This window comes from Dendropsophus ebraccatus, chromosome 14 (assembly GCF_027789765.1).
Source record: "Dendropsophus ebraccatus isolate aDenEbr1 chromosome 14, aDenEbr1.pat, whole genome shotgun sequence".
Taxonomy (NCBI): Eukaryota; Metazoa; Chordata; class Amphibia; order Anura; family Hylidae; genus Dendropsophus; species Dendropsophus ebraccatus.
Window position 1 is genome coordinate 75,235,563 of NC_091467.1, and position 17,464 is coordinate 75,253,026.

The window sequence follows — 17,464 nt, forward strand, 5'->3', positions numbered from 1 at the left end:
TCAGTGCATCCACTGGTGATCAGCTGATCAGTGCATCCACTGGTGATCAGCTGATTAGTGCATCCACTGGTCATCATCTTGGTGCACCCACTGGTGATCAGCTGATCAGTGCATTCACTGGTGATCAGCTAATCAGTGCCCCCACTGGTGATCAGCTGATCAGTGCATCCACTGGTGATCAGCTGATCAGTGCATCCACTGGTGATCAGCTGATCAGTGCATTCACTGGTGATCAGCTAATCAGTGCACCCACTGGTGATCAGCTGATCAGTGCATCCACTGGTGATCAGCTGATCAGTGCATCCACTGGTGATCAGCTGATCAGTGCATCCACTGGTGATCAGCTGATCAGGTCATCCACTGGTGATCAGCTATTTAGTGCATCCACTGGTGATCAGCTAATCTTGCACCCACTGGTGATCAGCTGATCAGTGTACATACTGGTGATAAATTAGAAATGAACAAATTGAATTCAGTGCGATTCACCATACATGATGGCCCTTTTTTTTTTTGCAAAATAGGCCACCTCCTATTGTTGCATAACGCTGCCCATTTTTCGTACCAGACAGAAAAGTGTCTAAAATTCATAATAAATGGGGAGAAAGTATTTTTCAGCCACACTTGCAGAGACTTAGTAAAGCTGGGCCAATGTTGTTTCTCATTATAAATGCAGGGTGGACAGTCGGCTGTGTGTGCAGAGAAGAGAAGGGCCGCAGCAGACATAGAGGGCAAGGCAGGGAGAGAGAAGAGAGGATAGAGGAGGAGGGTACATTGTGGGTGGGTGTCTGTGGGTGCAGTGGGTAAAATTATCTCCGTGTATGGTAGAAGTGGTCAGTGTCCATTGAATCCAGGCTGTGGGTGAAGTTAACTCATTGGTATCCTAGTGTGGGTGCTGTAAAGCCATTAACCAAATCTTACCAGTCTGTGTGTGCTGTGGGTGAAGTTAACCCATTGGTATCCTAAAGCCAGTGTCTAGTTCAACCAGTGCATGGGTGCCGTTAACTGGTATCCTAGTGCGTGAGTGCTGTAAAGCCAGTGTCCATTTCATCCAGTCTGATTTGATTTTATGCCGCTGATCCACCAAAGTCCACTGCTATCCATGGCGGAAAATAGAATGATTCACAAGCTGACTCTGTAGTAGTCCCACTAGTGTAGCTACTGTACTATAGTTTGGCTGTTTCAATTAGATTCCCGAATCCAACCCAATATTCGCCAACCTCGCTAAACAAATTTTCGACTGCTTCGCTCTTCTCTAGTGAGAATAACTCCATAATACAGTGCTGTACTGCAACACCATACATCTCTATGGCTCTATAATATGGTTCTGGAATATATTGTGAGAAAGAACCTCTTCTCTCTCTGTGTTGCAGAGGGCTCCTGTGTGATCTCCTCTGTCCTGTTCTTCCTTCTGGCCGTCTGGGCAGCTATAGGGCTGCACTGTACCCTCAGTCTCTCCCTTGTGCTTTTCCTCCATTTACCTAAATATTCACACAATTAATTGCAGTTCCGCTCGGCTCAGGTGCGGCTCGATACAATCAATTATTGATCGCCTTATTTCTCAGTGGAGATAATTATCCAGGTATTATTCTGGAGACGCTCGATGCGGACCTGGGAGACAACCATCCAGAACACTCATAAAAATCCCATCTTTTATTTATCAGGGGCAGGAGTCGATTATACAGAGTGGCGTCTTCATCATCAGCGTATAGACATTCCGCATCATTATGAATTGCACGCTTTCATCGCCAATGTAATAAGTCATTATCACCGCACCGATATGTACAATATGTAGCACATCAGCCGGGAGACACGGAACTCCTGTGTTATGTATATGAGCATTGCCGCTGCTTACATAGTGCTGATGGTATACAGAGCCCTGAAGAGAGATGAGTGAATGGATTTAGTCATTCTAATTTGTTTATAATTTTTTAATATTTATTGGATTCAACTAAATCAGAATTGTATTTTTAGTCATTTAGTACAAACATATTTTTTTTAAGGAGCAGGGACTCCTATCTAAGATGGGTGTGCCTGCTCCTGCACATACTGAGCTGTGGGCATACATTGCATCATGTCATGTTTACTGGACTGGCTGCTCTGTGACATGGGGACCAGGCATACAATGTACAGGAGCATTGCTGTATACATCACCATTTCATTCCTACGCTTGCTGGATCGGGTACTCGGTGCCTATCCCAGAAATTGTTCAGGAACTGTCAGGAACTGTCCAGAGCAGCAGCAAATCCTCATAGAAAACCTCTCCTGCTCTGGACAGTTCCTGACATGGACAGAGGTGGCAGCAGAGAGCACTGTGTCAGCCTGGAGAGAATACACCAATTCCTGCAGGACATACAGCAGCTGATAAGTACTGGAAGACTGAAGGTTTTTAAATAAAAGAATTTTACAAACCTATATATAAAAAAAAATTCTCCCCTTTAAATTGTGATGGCTAGCACATTATGCTTGCCCCTGACCATGGCATGCGCTATGTCCCCTTCACTGATCTCCTCTATCCAAGTGGTTGTGCCAGATACTACAGCTCACTTCCATTCACCTTGCCTGTTCCATCGTCTTGATGTTTTATTCGACAAAGGGGTGTGGCTAACTTATCTTTAGCAAAACAAGTGCCCCCCGTTTCCCAGCCGCGGACACACTATGAAATGAGTCATCACACAATTTTGGGCCTAAAGCTGAAAACGTGTCACATTCACCTGAAACTTTTTGTATGTAAATGTTTCCTTATAATTGGGTTGTGAAAGTTCAAGCAGCAGCGCTCCGAGCAATGAACACTAAAAAACGAACGGTCCTCACCCTGCCGTACAGAAGGCGTCCCACCGAGGGCAACGCTAACTCAGCAACATTAATATAAGTGGAAATGGCGGCAATAAAAATGCGCATAAAGGTGATTATTACAGGTGTTATGGCAGTAATTGCTCCTCCGTTTATCTCGTAGGTCATAGGTTACATTATATCTCTGCCCTATAATGTATCGTGTGACCATTGTTAGATGCAGAATAATAACCGTATACTATACAGAGTAATATGATGGACACTTGTTAACAATCACGTCCTTCCCTCTCTCCCCCACCAGAACCACCAAAGCCGATCGCGCCCCCCGAACTCCTGGCGGTAGGGGCGACGTACCTGTGGATTAAGCCAAATGCCAACTCAATCATTGGGGATGGACCCATTGTCCTGAAGGAAGTGGAATACCGGACTACGTCAGGAAGCTGGGCCGAGACCCATGTCATGGACGGACCTACATACAAACTATGGCACTTGGATCCAGATGTGGAGTATGAAATACGGGTCTTGTTAACTCGTCCGGGTGAAGGGGGCACAGGACCACCGGGACCTCCGCTCACAACCAGGACAAAGTGTGCAGGTGGGTTGTGGTTTAGTTATGTGTATTGTATGAGCGTTACATCAGAGAAGATATGTGTCACTCCTTACTCTGCCTAGTCGGTATTACATAGAGGATCCAATAAGTAGAAAGAAAGCTGAGGGCACTTACCCATCTGTTGCAAAGTTTATTCCAAGGTGCAGTTAAAAGCTCCGAAAAACATATCTTGCTAGAGCAGACACCATTCCACTTTACAGCGTAGTCTGATTGGCATTAACCCATTCCACGTCCATCAAGCTGCACATATTATACAGTATAGGAGTAGTGCCTGTGGACTTGTTGTATTACATAGAGAAGACATTAAAGGGGTACTCCGTACTACTTCAAATCAACTGGTGTCAGAAAGTTTTATAGATTAGAAATGTAGTAAAAATCTAAAGTTTTCCAGTACTTGTCAGAAACCAGTTGATTTTGAAGAAAGAAATTTTCGTCGGAGTACCCCTTTAATTATATATGTATTATTATATAGTGCTGGGAAAAAGTGCATTGGGCTGGTGGGTAATAAAACAGAGCAGTACTTATAGATGGCTTGTGCGGGGGAAAGGTGGTTTTTAAGGAACTGTGTGCAAGGAAGTATGTAAAGGAAAGGGAAACTGCAACAGCAAATAAGAGGGTTACATCCCCAAAGCAGCCCTGGTCTAAGCAGTAAACTGCTGATAATAAAAGGATAGGGGAGGGGCTTTATTCAGTCAGGTGCATACTAAGAATACAAGTATTTATACAAGGAACAGCTGCCCAAAACCTTATGGGTCGTAAGAGATAAGAGTGAAGTATCAGGATCTCATGCCTTTCTTGACCGTCGAGCGCCATCTGTGCGATTCCGGGGCTTCCTACACCAATCTCCGTTGCGCTTCCCCTGAACCACAGGCTCATCTGGGAGCACGGCTGTCTTGTTTTATTGCAGATATATATTACTAGATATTGTGCTCTGTACCAGGGGAGCCGATCCCTCAATAATCTATCCCTTCCTGTGCCTGAAGACTAAGCCTGGGCACCATATACTTTTCTTTTAGCCTATTATACTCCACCAATCCCAAGAATGGAGAAGATTTGGATCGGCTTGTTTTCCCCCTATCTTGTGTATGGGAGATAATGGTTGATGTTGGGATAATCTACAATGTATCAAAATAAGTAAATTCCGGCAAAACTAGAGCGAAAAGATCAAAAACAGCCAATCCAATCCCCTACAACTGGGATAGCACGTGAGCCAGATAAAGAACACAAACTCCAAGAGCGGCACTCAGGATGATTGAGTTGTCTGGTTGTCATTCACTATAGACACCTAACATTTACCGCCTCTCTATTATACATAGATGGTTGTTATTCCAGGTTGTGGCCGTTTTATAGTGGAAGAGCTTTGATGTAATAACCCAACCATTCTCCGAGACCCTACTACCTCTCGTGTTGTGCAGTGAGGTTCATCGGCTCTGATCTAATGCACATTAAAAGCCTCTTCATGCTAATAAATAGACATTTAGAAGTAGATTGGAGAGGCCTCTTTAGGATGTTCTAGAGGGAGGGGGCAGACGGTTCCAATATTTGGTAGTTGGCGGCATGTGACAGCTGTAATTGGTGCAAGGCTTCAGGCTGCCACTTACTGCTAAGTGCTGTCTCCGACCTTCTGCTCTGAGTACTAAGTATCACTTCACGTCTCCTTCCAACTCACAGTGTGGGGTGAGAAGAATGGACGATATCCTGCTCTCTCCTTCTCTTTCTACTGTAGCAGGAAAATAAGGGAGGCCATGCTGCTTTTCAATTACCTTCCTAGTAACCTTTGTCTCAGAAGCTTTCTACCACTAGACTTAGTCTTTTAATGGAAATCTGTGCCGATCGTGAACTTCTCTGCTCCGAAACATACAACCATTATGCAATTTGCAAATTAGCTCTGGTATAGCTCCACTTAGGAATCTTACTCTCATAATGCATAGGGAAGCATTAGACGGAGCGAGACTCTCCCACTCTATCAGTATGGACATTTGGACTTGGTGTCCTTTTTATTCATTTTCTCAGTCTCTAACATTGCCAGAGTGGGACCCATCCATTGTTTCATATTTAATCACCAAGATGGTGATGGTGACCAAGAAATGACCCATATGGCTATTATAGGTCACCTTGAAAGACAGTGCCATCCTACATTGGCCTCAGCCCTTTATTAGATTAGTGAGAACCAATACAGAAAAGTTCAAGAGCTCCAAAGTAGGCGAGCATGGTGGAAATCACCCCAAGAGGGACGATGGAGTTCTTCTGCCTCATGTGACGAGAGGTGTAACATCAACAGAAGTGCCTGAAGTGGTCACCATCTCAATCTTTGCCGAAAGGCCCACTATCCTCCATGGTAGTAATGTTACACTTTGTCACCCCCTCCCTCTATATCATCTTTTGTGCCCCCTTACTGCTATGATATATTGACTGGTCCCATTAGCTGTGCCAATGGTGCCCTTCCATTCTTTCTTTACATAGCCGTTCTACTGACATCCCTCATTCCTGGCTATAAATACTGGCATCACCAAGCTCTTTTCATTTATACCAGCTACTAGGGATGGTCCGAACCGAGTTCGGTTCCGGTTCGTACAAACCCGAACCCTCTGTAATGATTCCCGCTGTCTGTGGAGAGGGCGGATCCAGCGGGAGGACAGCGGGAATCTGCTGCCGAGCGTTCGGGTTCATACGAACCCGAACCTCAGCAGGTTTGGACCATCCCTACCAGCTACCATACAGCCCTTTTAAACGGATTTTGCAAAAATGTTAATATTGATTGATTTAGCTCAGGATAGGCCACCAGTGTTAATTCTTTGGGTGTCCAAATTTAAGGCTCCCAGCAGAATGCCATAATGATGGAATCAGTCAACTTGGATGAGCCGGAGATTGAAACTGTCCTACCAATTAAATATTAAAGAGTCCCTGTCATTTTAAAAAAAAATTTAAGACATGTCATAGATACATGTCAAAGGTTTTGATTGGTTGATTGCGCCACCCCTGTGCTTAGGTTGTGTGTGGTATCTCAACTCCATTCACTTCAATAGAGTTCAGCTGCAATACCGCACCCAAAGGAGCACAAGAGAGGTGCTGTTTCTCTAAGAAAGTAGCCATTTTTTTAAGCCTTGATAACAATCCCAAGGACAGGTTGGAAAATTAATCCATTCCTTGCTTTGACCCAGTAATTCCCTTGGATCCTCTGGCTTCCATCCACCATTGGCTCCTCTGGCTTCAATCCTCCATTGTCTCCTCTGGCTTCAATCCTCCATTGGATCCTCTGGCTTCACTCCTCCATTGGCTTTTCTTGCTTCCATCCACCATTGGCTTCTCTGGCTTCCACTCACCAATGGCTCCTCTAGCTTCCATCCACCATGGGGCTCCTCTGGCTTCCATCCACCATTGGCTCCTCTGGCATCCATCCATCATTGGCTCCCCTGGCTTCCATTCATCATTGGCTCCACTGGCTTCTATCCACCATTGGCTCCTCTGGTTTCCCTCCACCATTGGCCCCTCTGGTTTCTATTAACCATTGGATTCTCTGGCATCCACTCACCATTGGCCCCTCTGTCTTCCATCCATCATTGGTCCCTTTGGCTTCCATCCACCATTTACTCCTCTGGCTTCCCTTCCCCATTGGCTCTTCTGTCTTCCATCCACCAATAGCCCCTCTGGCTTCTATCCACCATTGACCCCTCTGGCTTCCATCCACCATTGACTCCTCTGGCTTCCATACACTTTAGGCTCTTCCGGCTTCCCTCCACCATTGGCTCCTCTGGCTTCTAATCACCATTGGCTCCTCTGGCTTCCATCCACCATTGGCTCCTCTGGTTTCCCTCCACCAATCGCCCCTCTGGCTTCCATTCACCATTGGCTTCTCTGGTTTCCCTCAACCATAGGCTCTTCTGGCTATCATCCACCATTGGCTCCTCTGGTTTCCTGCCACCATAGGCTCCTCTGGCTTCGATCCACAATTGGCTCCTCTGGTTTTCCTCCATTATAGGCTTTTCTGGCTTCAATCCACCATTGGCTCCTCTGGTTTTCCTCCACCATAGGCTCTTCTGGCTTCCATCCACCATTGGCTCCTCTGGCTTCCATCCACCATTGGCTCCTCTGGCTTCTATTCACCATTGGCTCCTCTTGTTTCCCTCCACCAATCGCCCCTCTGGCTTCCATCCACCATGGGCTCCTCTGGTTTCCCTCCACCATAGGCTCTTCTGGCTTCCATCCACCATTGGCTCCTCTGGCTTCCATCCACCATTGGCTCCTCTGGCTTCTATTCACCATTGGCTCCTCTGGTTTCCATCCACCAATTGCCCCTCTGGCTACCATTCACCATTTGCTCCTATGGTTTCCCTCCACCATTGGCTCCTCTGGCTGCCCTCCACCATAGGCTCCTCTGGCTTCCATCCACCATTGGGTCCTCTGGTTTCCCTCCACCATTGGCTCCTCTTGTCTCCCTCCACCATAGGCTCCTCTTGCTTCCATCCACCATTGGCTCCTCTGGTTTCCATCCACCATTGACTCCTCTGGTTTCCCTCCACCATTGGCTCCTGTGGTTTCCCTTCACCATTGGCTCCTATGGTTTCCCTCCATCATTGGCTCCTGTGGTTTCCCTTCACCATTGGCTCCTCTGGTTTCCCTCCACCATTGGCTCCTCTGACTTCCATACACCATTGGCACCTCTAACTTCTATCCACCATTGGCTCCACTGGTTTCCCTCCACCATTGGCTCATCTGGCTTCCCTCCACCATTGGCTCCTCTGGTTTCCATCCACCATTGGCATCTCTGGTTTCCCCTCTATCATTGGCTCCTCTGGCTTCCATCCACCATTGGCTCCTCTGGCTTATATTCACCATTGGCTCCTCTGGCTTCCATCCACCATTGGCTCCTCTTGTTTCCCTCCACCAATCGCCCCTCTGGCTTCCATCCACATTGGCTCATCTGGCTTCCCTCCACCATTGGCCCCTCTGGTTTCCCTCCACCATTGGCTCCTCTGGTTTCCCTATACCATAGGCTCCTCTGGTTTCCCTCCACCATAGGCTCTTCTGGCTTCAATCCACTATTGGCTTCCCTGGTTTCCCTCCACCATAGGCTCTTCTGGCTTTCATCCACCATTGGCTCCTCTGGTTTTCCTCCATTATAGGCTCTTCTGGCTTCAATCCACTATTGGCTTCCCTGGTTTCCCTCCACCATAGGCTCTTCTGGCTTTCATCCACCATTGGCTCCTCTGGTTTTCCTCCATTATAGGCTCTTCTGGCTTCAATCCACTATTGGCTTCCCTGGTTTCCCTCCACCATAGGCTCTTTTGGCTTCCATCCACCACTGGCTTCTCTGACTTCCATCTACCTTCCATTCACCATTGGCTCCTCTGGCTACCATTCACCATTGGCTCCTCTGGTTTCCCTCCACCATTGGTTCCTGTGGGTTCCCTCCACCATAGGCTCTTCTAGCTTCCATCTACCATTGGCTCCTCTGGTTTCCCTCCACCATTGGCTCCTCTGGTTTCCCTCAACCATAGGCTCTTCTGGCTTCCATTCACTATTGGCTCCTCTGGTTCCCCTCCACCATTGGCTCCTCTGGTTTCCCTCCACCATTGGCTCCTCTGGTTTCCCTCCACCATTGGCTCCTCTAGTTTCCCTCCACCATTGGCTCCTCTGACTTCCATTCACCATTGGTACCTCTGACTTCTATCCTCCATTGGCTCCACTGGTTTCCCTCCACCATTGGCTCATCTGGCTTCCCTCTACCATTGGCTCCTCTGGTTTCCATCCACCATTGGCTTCTCTGGTTTCCCTCTATCATTGGCTCCTCTGACTTCCATCCACCATTGGCTCCTCTGGTTTGCCTCCACCATAGGCTCTTCATTTTTTGCCTTTGTTTTTCGCACTAGATTTCAATCCTCTGCCAGTAACTTCTGTATATTTTCCAGTCCTCATGTTAATGTTTCCTGTCTCTCTTATCTGCATGTTAATGTCTCTTCTTTTCACTTTGCTCTATTCCCCGAGATATCTGGCTGTGTTTTTTCTTCTGTTCGTGTTTTTTCTTCTGTTCTCGGCGTCTGTTTTACTCCCTCATCCCTCATATACCATGCACTTTAAAGCCTTGTATCTCTTTTATTATCATACAATTATTTTCATGTTAAAAGAGAAGCCGACAGATGATCAGTTTGAAATGTTTTTTTAACATGTTTCTAAAATGTGAAAAACAATTTAAATATCTTATCTGATTTATGGAGGACGAGAAGTTCCGGGTCTGGTGTAAGGAACTTCTGAGAAGGTGTCCGTAGATGTAAGATTGTCAGTAGGATTAGCCAGGAAAGTTCTAATCCCTTTCTGTCATTTCCGAGATTGCGTTCAGAGAGGTGTTTTTTCTAACAAAATATTACAGAGTAATTAGATTTATACAATTGCTGAGCTGAACATTGCACCAGTCGGTCACTAAGGATCATTAGGGAATTCTTTCTCTTTTAGTCTATTGTAGTCTATGGAAGTTACCACAATCCCCATGTACAGTAGCACCTCCACAGGATGGGGGATAACATGCCGATAGGTCCAATAACCCATAGACTGAAGGTGAAATGTCCCTAGGAATGACTGGAGCACACCACGCATCTGCAGCCCCCGCAGCCAACAAATCGCTATTTTTAAAAGGACCCTTAATGGTGGGACAATCCCTTTAAGCATCATCTTATTTCTGTGGATAGGGGAAAGTGTTAATGGTGGGACAATCCCTTTTAGCTTCTTCATATTCCTTTGGATAGGAGATAATCCCTTTAAGCTTCTTTATATTCTAATATTGTCCCATCCTGACATGTGTTCTGGTATCTCGGTATATGTCTCATTACTTTCTTGGCCGGTGCCTCCATCTCTAGTCCTGACCTTTAGATAATTCCTTGCAACTTTATGTCCTGTACTACAAACCCTCCTCTCATTGTGTCCTTGCAGCTCCATCTCTCCAGTCCCTCTCTTTTTATTTATCTCTCTCCATCTCCCTATTCCCTCTCTCTTTCCCTCTATTCCCGTTTTTCTCTCTCTTTCTCTCTCCATTCCATCTTTTTATCTATCTCTCCATTCCCTCCCTATTTCCCTCCATTCCCTCTCTCTATTTCTCTCTTTATCTCTTTGATTCTCCATTCCCTCTCTATCTCTCTCCATTCCCTCTTTCTCTCTTCGTCTCTCCATTCCCTCTCTATCTCTCTCCATTCCCTCTCTTTCTCTCTTCGTCTCTCCATTCCCTCTCTATCTCTCCATTCCCTCTCCCTTTCTCTGCATCTCTCCATTCATTCCCTCTCTATCTCTGTCTCTCCATTCCCTCTATCTATCTCTATCTCTCTGTCTCTCCATTCCCTCTCTATATCTCTCCGTCTCTACATTCCCTCTCTTTATCTCTCTGTCTCTTCATTCCCTCTATATCTCTCCGTCTCTCCATTCCCTCTCTATCCCTCCGTCTCTCCATTCCCTCTCTCTATCTCTCTCTGGCTCTCCATTCCCTTTTTCTTTCCATTTCTCTCTCTCTCTCTCTCTATCTCTCTATTCAGTCTTTTTATCTATCTCTCCATTCCCTCTCTTTTTCTTTCTCTCTCCCCCATCTCCCTAATCTCTCTTTCTTTTTCTCTCCTCTCTATTCCTTTATCTCTTTCTTCATCTCTTAATTCTCTCTCCATCTCTCCATTCCCTCTTTCTCTCCATCTATCCATTCCCTCTCTCTTTCTCTATCCCTTCAGTCCCTCTCTATCTCTCCATCCCCTCATTCCCTCTCTCTATCTCAGTCTCTCTATTCCCTCCCTCTCTCTCTATCTCTTTGTCTCTCAATTCCCTCTCTATCTCTCTCCATTTCATCTGTCTTTGTATCTCTGTCTTTCCATTCCCTCTCCCTTTTTCTTTGTTTCTCCATTCCCTTCCTCTCTCTCTATCTCTTTGTCTTTTCATTCCCTCTCTATCTCTATCCATTACCTCTCCCTATCTATCTGTCTTTCCTTTCCCTCTATATCTCTTTGTTTCTCCATTCCCTCTCTCTATCTCTCTCTGTCTCTCCATTCCCTCTCTTTATCTCTCTGTCTCTCCGTTCCCTATCTCTCTCCATTCCCTATCTCTCTCCATTCCCTCTCTCTCTCCATTCCCTCTCTTTCTATCCATTCCCTCTCTCTATCTCCCTGTCTCTGCATTCCATCTCTCTTTCTCTCTCTATCTTGCTCCCCTTCCGCCTTTCCTCTCTTGCCTTGTCCCTCCTCTTTCCCGAGTTTTCTGCCGGTTCTCACCGTCTCTCATTTCCCGGCTTTGTGTTCCATGGCTCTTTATGTCTCCCATGTACTCGGGTGCTCGGTGCGTCTTCCCTTTCTGTCCCATCCCTGACTATTTTCTTTGCTTCCCCTCTCAAGCTGTTTGCTATTGCTGCCATTGTTTCTTTTTAGAGATCTGAATATTTAAAGAGGCGCCTGGCAATCTCCGCGTGTATTTATACTCACTGCCAATATATGCAAACCCCGTGCACCCATTTATACCTCCTGCTTATTAGAATTGGAGCTCGCTATCTTTTAAAGAGAATTTTTTGGTAACTATAAGGTTCAGAACCCCCCGAAGCCTCGACGCCCCCCGGGGGCCCTGAAAAGACTAGGAAAGAGCATAATCTAATCTATTTACCCCTTATTTATGGATATTCATGTCCTTATTGAGATCTCTATGTATTAATATGTATATCTGCACATCGGTATGCACATAATTTACATTTACAGCCATTTGTGACTATATTATATATGTGATGTTCATGAACACTTTGTGGAAAGACCCAGAATAGTTAAACACCTGCCTGGCCTGCTTTCCACTCCCCGTCTCTCCGCAACCTCCTGGATTGGTGCAGTAGGAGAGGGAGGCACCGGGCCCGGATCCCTGCAGGTAAAATGAGGTGTATTTATTGTAATGAAGGGAGTCTAGTGCCGTCTTTCTGCGGAGAACCGATGCACCATGCCGCGTCCGGCACAATGACTGCTCCATAGGAAGCCACTCTCGCTCTAGCAGTCCCACCCCCCCAACCCACTCAGTGATTGGGAACAAGATTTCCTCCTAATAATATAGTAGATTTAAAAAAATGCTACATTAACCCATTCAAAAGGGCTGGCTTTGCACGTGTATGGATATTGTGGTTTCTGGATCAGTTGCACAGGTCCCCGCATGAAGCAGCTGAGAGCACCGCTTCTGTCGTTTTTTTCTTCCATCGCTCTGGGCTTTATAGTAATAATCTCACAATTCACTCAGTGCGCCCCCCCTGTATATATTTGTATAAGGAAACGGCATATTGTGCACTTAACCGTAACGTATGTAAAGACTTAGCGGCTTGGCATGGTCTTGATTAGGGAGAGGCAATTACGGCACAATATAAATAGTAAGTGCGTTTCTAGTACGTGAGAATATGCGGTAATCGTATAATCCCACCCCCAGCATCCGGCTTTCATCTGCTTTTCTATATGCGCTGCTTATTTTTTTTATTTATTTTTTATTTTTATTTATTTCCTTCGATTTATCACTTTTCACAAGTTTATGTTTTAGTTATTACACACACCTTCCATTTTGCTTATCTGTTACCTAGGAGGCCCACGCCAAATGTTCCTTTTTAAGCTCGCTTATGGAATATAGGTTTTATGGTGTTTGAGATGTTTCCACTAGATCTACCCAATTGCATAGGCTGGAGCAGGGAGTTGCACTTGATGGTGATGGTAGTTCTCCTGAAGCCATACACCTTTAATAACTGGCAGCAGAATGATAGTTTGGCCATCAGTTGGCACGGCCGAGTGTTCCGGTATTCTCTAAGCGAGGAGAGCTCTCAGGTGGGTGGTTTACATCACACCTATCTCCATCGCCATCATCTGCCATTAGCCATTCAGGGGAGCCCCACACACCTTATACCGCCATGAGTGGTGTGTACAGCTGACGAAAGTCTACCGTGTAATGTGGACCTTAAAGGGGACCTAATCTAACCTGCTGATAGCCCCCTAATGCGCACAGGGCACTGAGGAGGAAGATGTGTCTCCTATAGAGATGAGTGAATCACTCGGAAATTCATTTTGTGAAGTTCGCGTGTATTCGTGAATTGCATACAAACGAATTTAATTAAAAATAGAGATGAGCGAACATGTTCATAAATGTTTGTATGTTTGTACGAACATGGCGCTAATTGTCCATGTTTGCCGATACAAAGAAATTGTTCAATGATCGGAATGGTTATCATTTTCGAACATGCGAATATTTATCTCGTGATGTACGCAACTGCGTAATGTACCCAACTGTTTAAGTGTAAGCTAACTTGTGTTCGCTATTGCGGCCGCCATGTTTAGCGAATTTGCGAAAAGAATCTGGTGAACTCGCAATGAGGCGAATTAAACACCCGATTCACTGCGAATCAGAATTTGTCAGATTCACTTCACTCATCCCTAGTCTCTTACCTTCCTCCTCGGTGCTGTTCTCATGCAGTTAGTATTTGAATTCACAGCTCGGAGCACTGTCCCGCCCCATCACGCAGAGCCAGCTGCTCCCTCTAGTAATAATCAATGGAGCTGGGTGGAGCAGTGCTCCTAATGGTGCTCCAGGCCAAGGATTACACTGCTAACAGAACGGGAAGAGAGACGAGTAGGAAGTTAAGAGGAGGAAGGAAGACGAGGAGGAAGAGAAACGAGGAGGAAGTTAAGAGATCTACTGTCATCCTCAGCGCCCCATGCACATTAGGGGACTATCAGCAGGTTAGATTTGTTCCCCTTTAAATCCTAGCGGAGATGAGGTTGGGTGCCCTAGATGTTGATGTGCAAACAATTTACTGTCTTACAAATAGCATCTCATAGTTCTCTCATCAAACAGAAGAATTCTTTAAATTTACCTACACTTTAAGGCTATGTTCACACTGCGTATGAATCCGTGCGTAGATCGTACGCTGCCGTACATGTGCGGCCGAAACTACGGGCTTGGGAAAAATATACATGCGGCCAGATGCATACGAACTGCGAACATACGCCCGCAGTACAGTTCTGCTTCCCTAGCTTGTTTCGAAGCGGACTGAAACAGGTCATTTACTTGGAAATCTTTGCCCAGCCCCGTAAACCACACAGAAACTTTTGGATCGAAAAATCAAGTTCAATTTGGCTGAAATAAGTTCTCCGTACGGGACAGCATGGAAATCCACGGCCGTGAGTTTCAACATTTCCGTCCTCAAACAATGGTCTTGTTCATTTTTCATGGCGCCGTATACGATCCGGCCGTAAGTTCATACGTAGTGTGCACTGTGCAGGCGTATATCGTATACTTTCAAGCTAACGCATCAACCTCAAAACTACGTGCGTAAATTTGCGGTTCGCACTACGGACGGATTCATACGCAGTGTGAACATAGCCTAAATGTACCTAAACAAAATAGTATGTTTCCAGACTCATTTAAGAGTCTGGAAACATGGGACTGGCCATATATCCCTCCAGGGAAGGACCCAGCCAAGGGAAGGTTGTTTTACCGTGGTAAACAAAATTGTGACTTATGATAATTACAATCAGTGGGGATCCGGTTGTGTGGACCCCCACCAAATGCTGGAATAGGAAGGCAAAGGTTCTTTGCTGATTGCTGGCCCCTTTTGTTTCAGCTCACCTCGAAAAGCCGGATTATTCAAGTTTCCAAGGTTAGCCAGGCAGATATGAAGGGGCACCGCACTAAGCCAAGTACTGAGACTCCTGCCAATAACTAGAGGTGCTGATCTAGTCTACCCCCCACTGATCACGTCTTCTGACCTTTTACCGTGAGTAGCGTTCAATGACTTCAAAGCCGTTCTTGGAAATTACTAATTCACCTTTTAGAAATCCAACTGGTGTTGGGCGTCTTATACTCTCACTCCATCACTACCGCCAGGTTACTCGTGCCCTGATAATACTGGTGGGAACCGAGACACGTTATCAAGGTTGGGGTCATTTAGGGTTCGAAATATACTATTACAAATTATAGTTCCTGAAATTTCTGGAGGTGTGACCTTATTGACATTACCAGGTTTAGGGTCAGGAGGCCATTTTTCCCCTAGTATGGGGCAATTGCCATTTATCTCATAAGGGTTTTATGGCTTCTGCTGGATCAACAAGGTCAGGATAGACTTAACTTAAAAAACGTTTATTTCTTCAACCCTACCGACAATGTAAATACTATATGTAACTATGAAATCTCATTAACCTGCGTTTCACAGCCTACATGTCAACCTACAGGAGGTCCAAAACATGTCGACTCCCATGATCATCTTCTCTTTATTGCTGAGTAGCTCTCTAATAACGTTTGCATATTTCCTTGTGAATATTATTAGGTGAACTTCTTATAACCTGCGTGTGGATAATCTCCATACTTCATGCTTGTAGATCAGTGAAGAGGGTAATGATCCAGCTGGTAGGGAGTGCAATGCTCTCTGGGAAGAGTATGCAAATTAGCTTGCTATCAGAAGGAAGAAACTTGCCATCAGAAGGAAGAAACTGACCTATGCTTTAGCTTTTGTATGTTTAGACCAGGGATGGGGAACCTTCGGCCCTCCAGCTGTTGCAAAACTACAATTCCCATCATACTTGTAGAGCCAAAGGCTGAAGGGCGGAAGGTTCCCCATCCCTGGTTTAGACGGTAAATGTTTTGAAACGCGTTGGAATCCTTTGTAAATGGGAATACGTTTGTTTTAATGGATTTTCTATAACGTCTTAGGACTTTGAAAAGGGAGGGCTATAGGTCTTCTTTTCGTGTCTGCCCAGCTGGCAATCTGGGAAAAGAAGTCCAAGGATCACAGGCAGCAAATTCCTAATACAAATTTATATTGGGGCAAAATACTTCAGGGGTTTTGTTGCTCAAAGGTTTTCAAAACTGCATTGTCCTTACTAATCCTATCATAGTAACGGCAAAATTAAAATTATGGTTTCCAGCATAATTGGCACCACTGGTGCCCTTTTGATGGGGCCGCCACCATGTTGTGATGCGGTAACCTGTTTTGGCCAGTGGTATGTGTATATGATGTGTGTGTGGGTGCAGGTGCAGGTGCTGACAGAGTAGACCTGAGTCCCGTGCGTTTAGTCAAAAATATAACACTTTACTGAAGTAAGACTTGAGTTTAACAGTACACGTGATACAGTAGTGCAAATCTTGACACTGAAACGTTGCTGCTGACACAGAAGTAACCAGTTCTTGTGGAAGTGGAAGGTGCTTTCTAGTAGACAGAAGAAGAGGAAAGGAGTTGCCAGAGGAGACCTACCCAAAGTAGTTAATGTGCTCTGCTGAAACAAGTATATAAGTTGAGAGGTAAGAAGATACTCATACTCACAGATGTCAGTAGTGGCTCTGAACCGCCTTATGCCCCCTAGTTGCGAGATACCTGTCCTAGGTGGGTAATATAAGCCCAAGTCATTGGTTATCTGGGTGTAGCAGACTTCCGAGGTTTCCCAGTCATCTTGCACTGTGCAGTAGGATACGTAGACCTTGCACGGTAGCTTTGTACTACTGGGTTCAGTTCCTCTTTTTTTTAGGATACTGCCTTGCACTTTTTAGAGAGGTTCCTGACGTGGGCAATGGTTATTCCTATGTGGATTCCATCCCCTAAGGTGGTCTTAGCACTGCATACTTGCTTAAGTTATCTTGCTGAGAAAAATCTGTGGTTGCTATCTTTGATCCCTGCCAGGGGTCCTGGCCAAAGCCAGGCCCTGGCTTAACTTTTGCAGGAACTAGTTTGTTTGTGTCCTCTCAGTTAGAGACTGACTCACCTTCTCCACCAAGCCAAATTCTCCTAAGGGGGCTAAAACTGAACCCTCCTGTGAATTGCGGGGCTGAGTGTGTGAGAGAGAAGAGATAGGATAGCAGAAAACAAGTACCTGAGATTGGTCAGCAAGACAACACATGGCAAATATTAACCCTTGGTGACTTCAGCTGTGCAACAGGTGAGACCAAACAGTGGTGACACCTAGTGGGGAAAACACAATACTACATCTCCCACCCTGTGAAAACTTTGCATAGGTGCCAAGGAAGAGCACCCTTTCCTGGGACACCACACCCAATGGACCCCCATTAGGGTCTGTGTGGTCCTTTGGTGGGGTTGCGGTCATT

General features: G+C 45.7%; 1 protein-coding gene across 9 annotated transcripts in view; it reads left to right on the top strand.

The window, feature by feature from the left end:
* Positions 1 to 17,464, top strand: part of PTPRT (protein tyrosine phosphatase receptor type T) — a 253,569-nt gene that overhangs the window by 130,118 nt on the left and 105,987 nt on the right. For all 9 annotated transcript variants that reach the window (XM_069953700.1, XM_069953698.1, XM_069953704.1 and 6 more), the window contains one exon: positions 3,092 to 3,385. In XM_069953700.1, the coding sequence (XP_069809801.1) occupies positions 3,092 to 3,385 (294 nt within the window). The remainder of the gene's footprint in view (positions 1 to 3,091; positions 3,386 to 17,464) is intronic.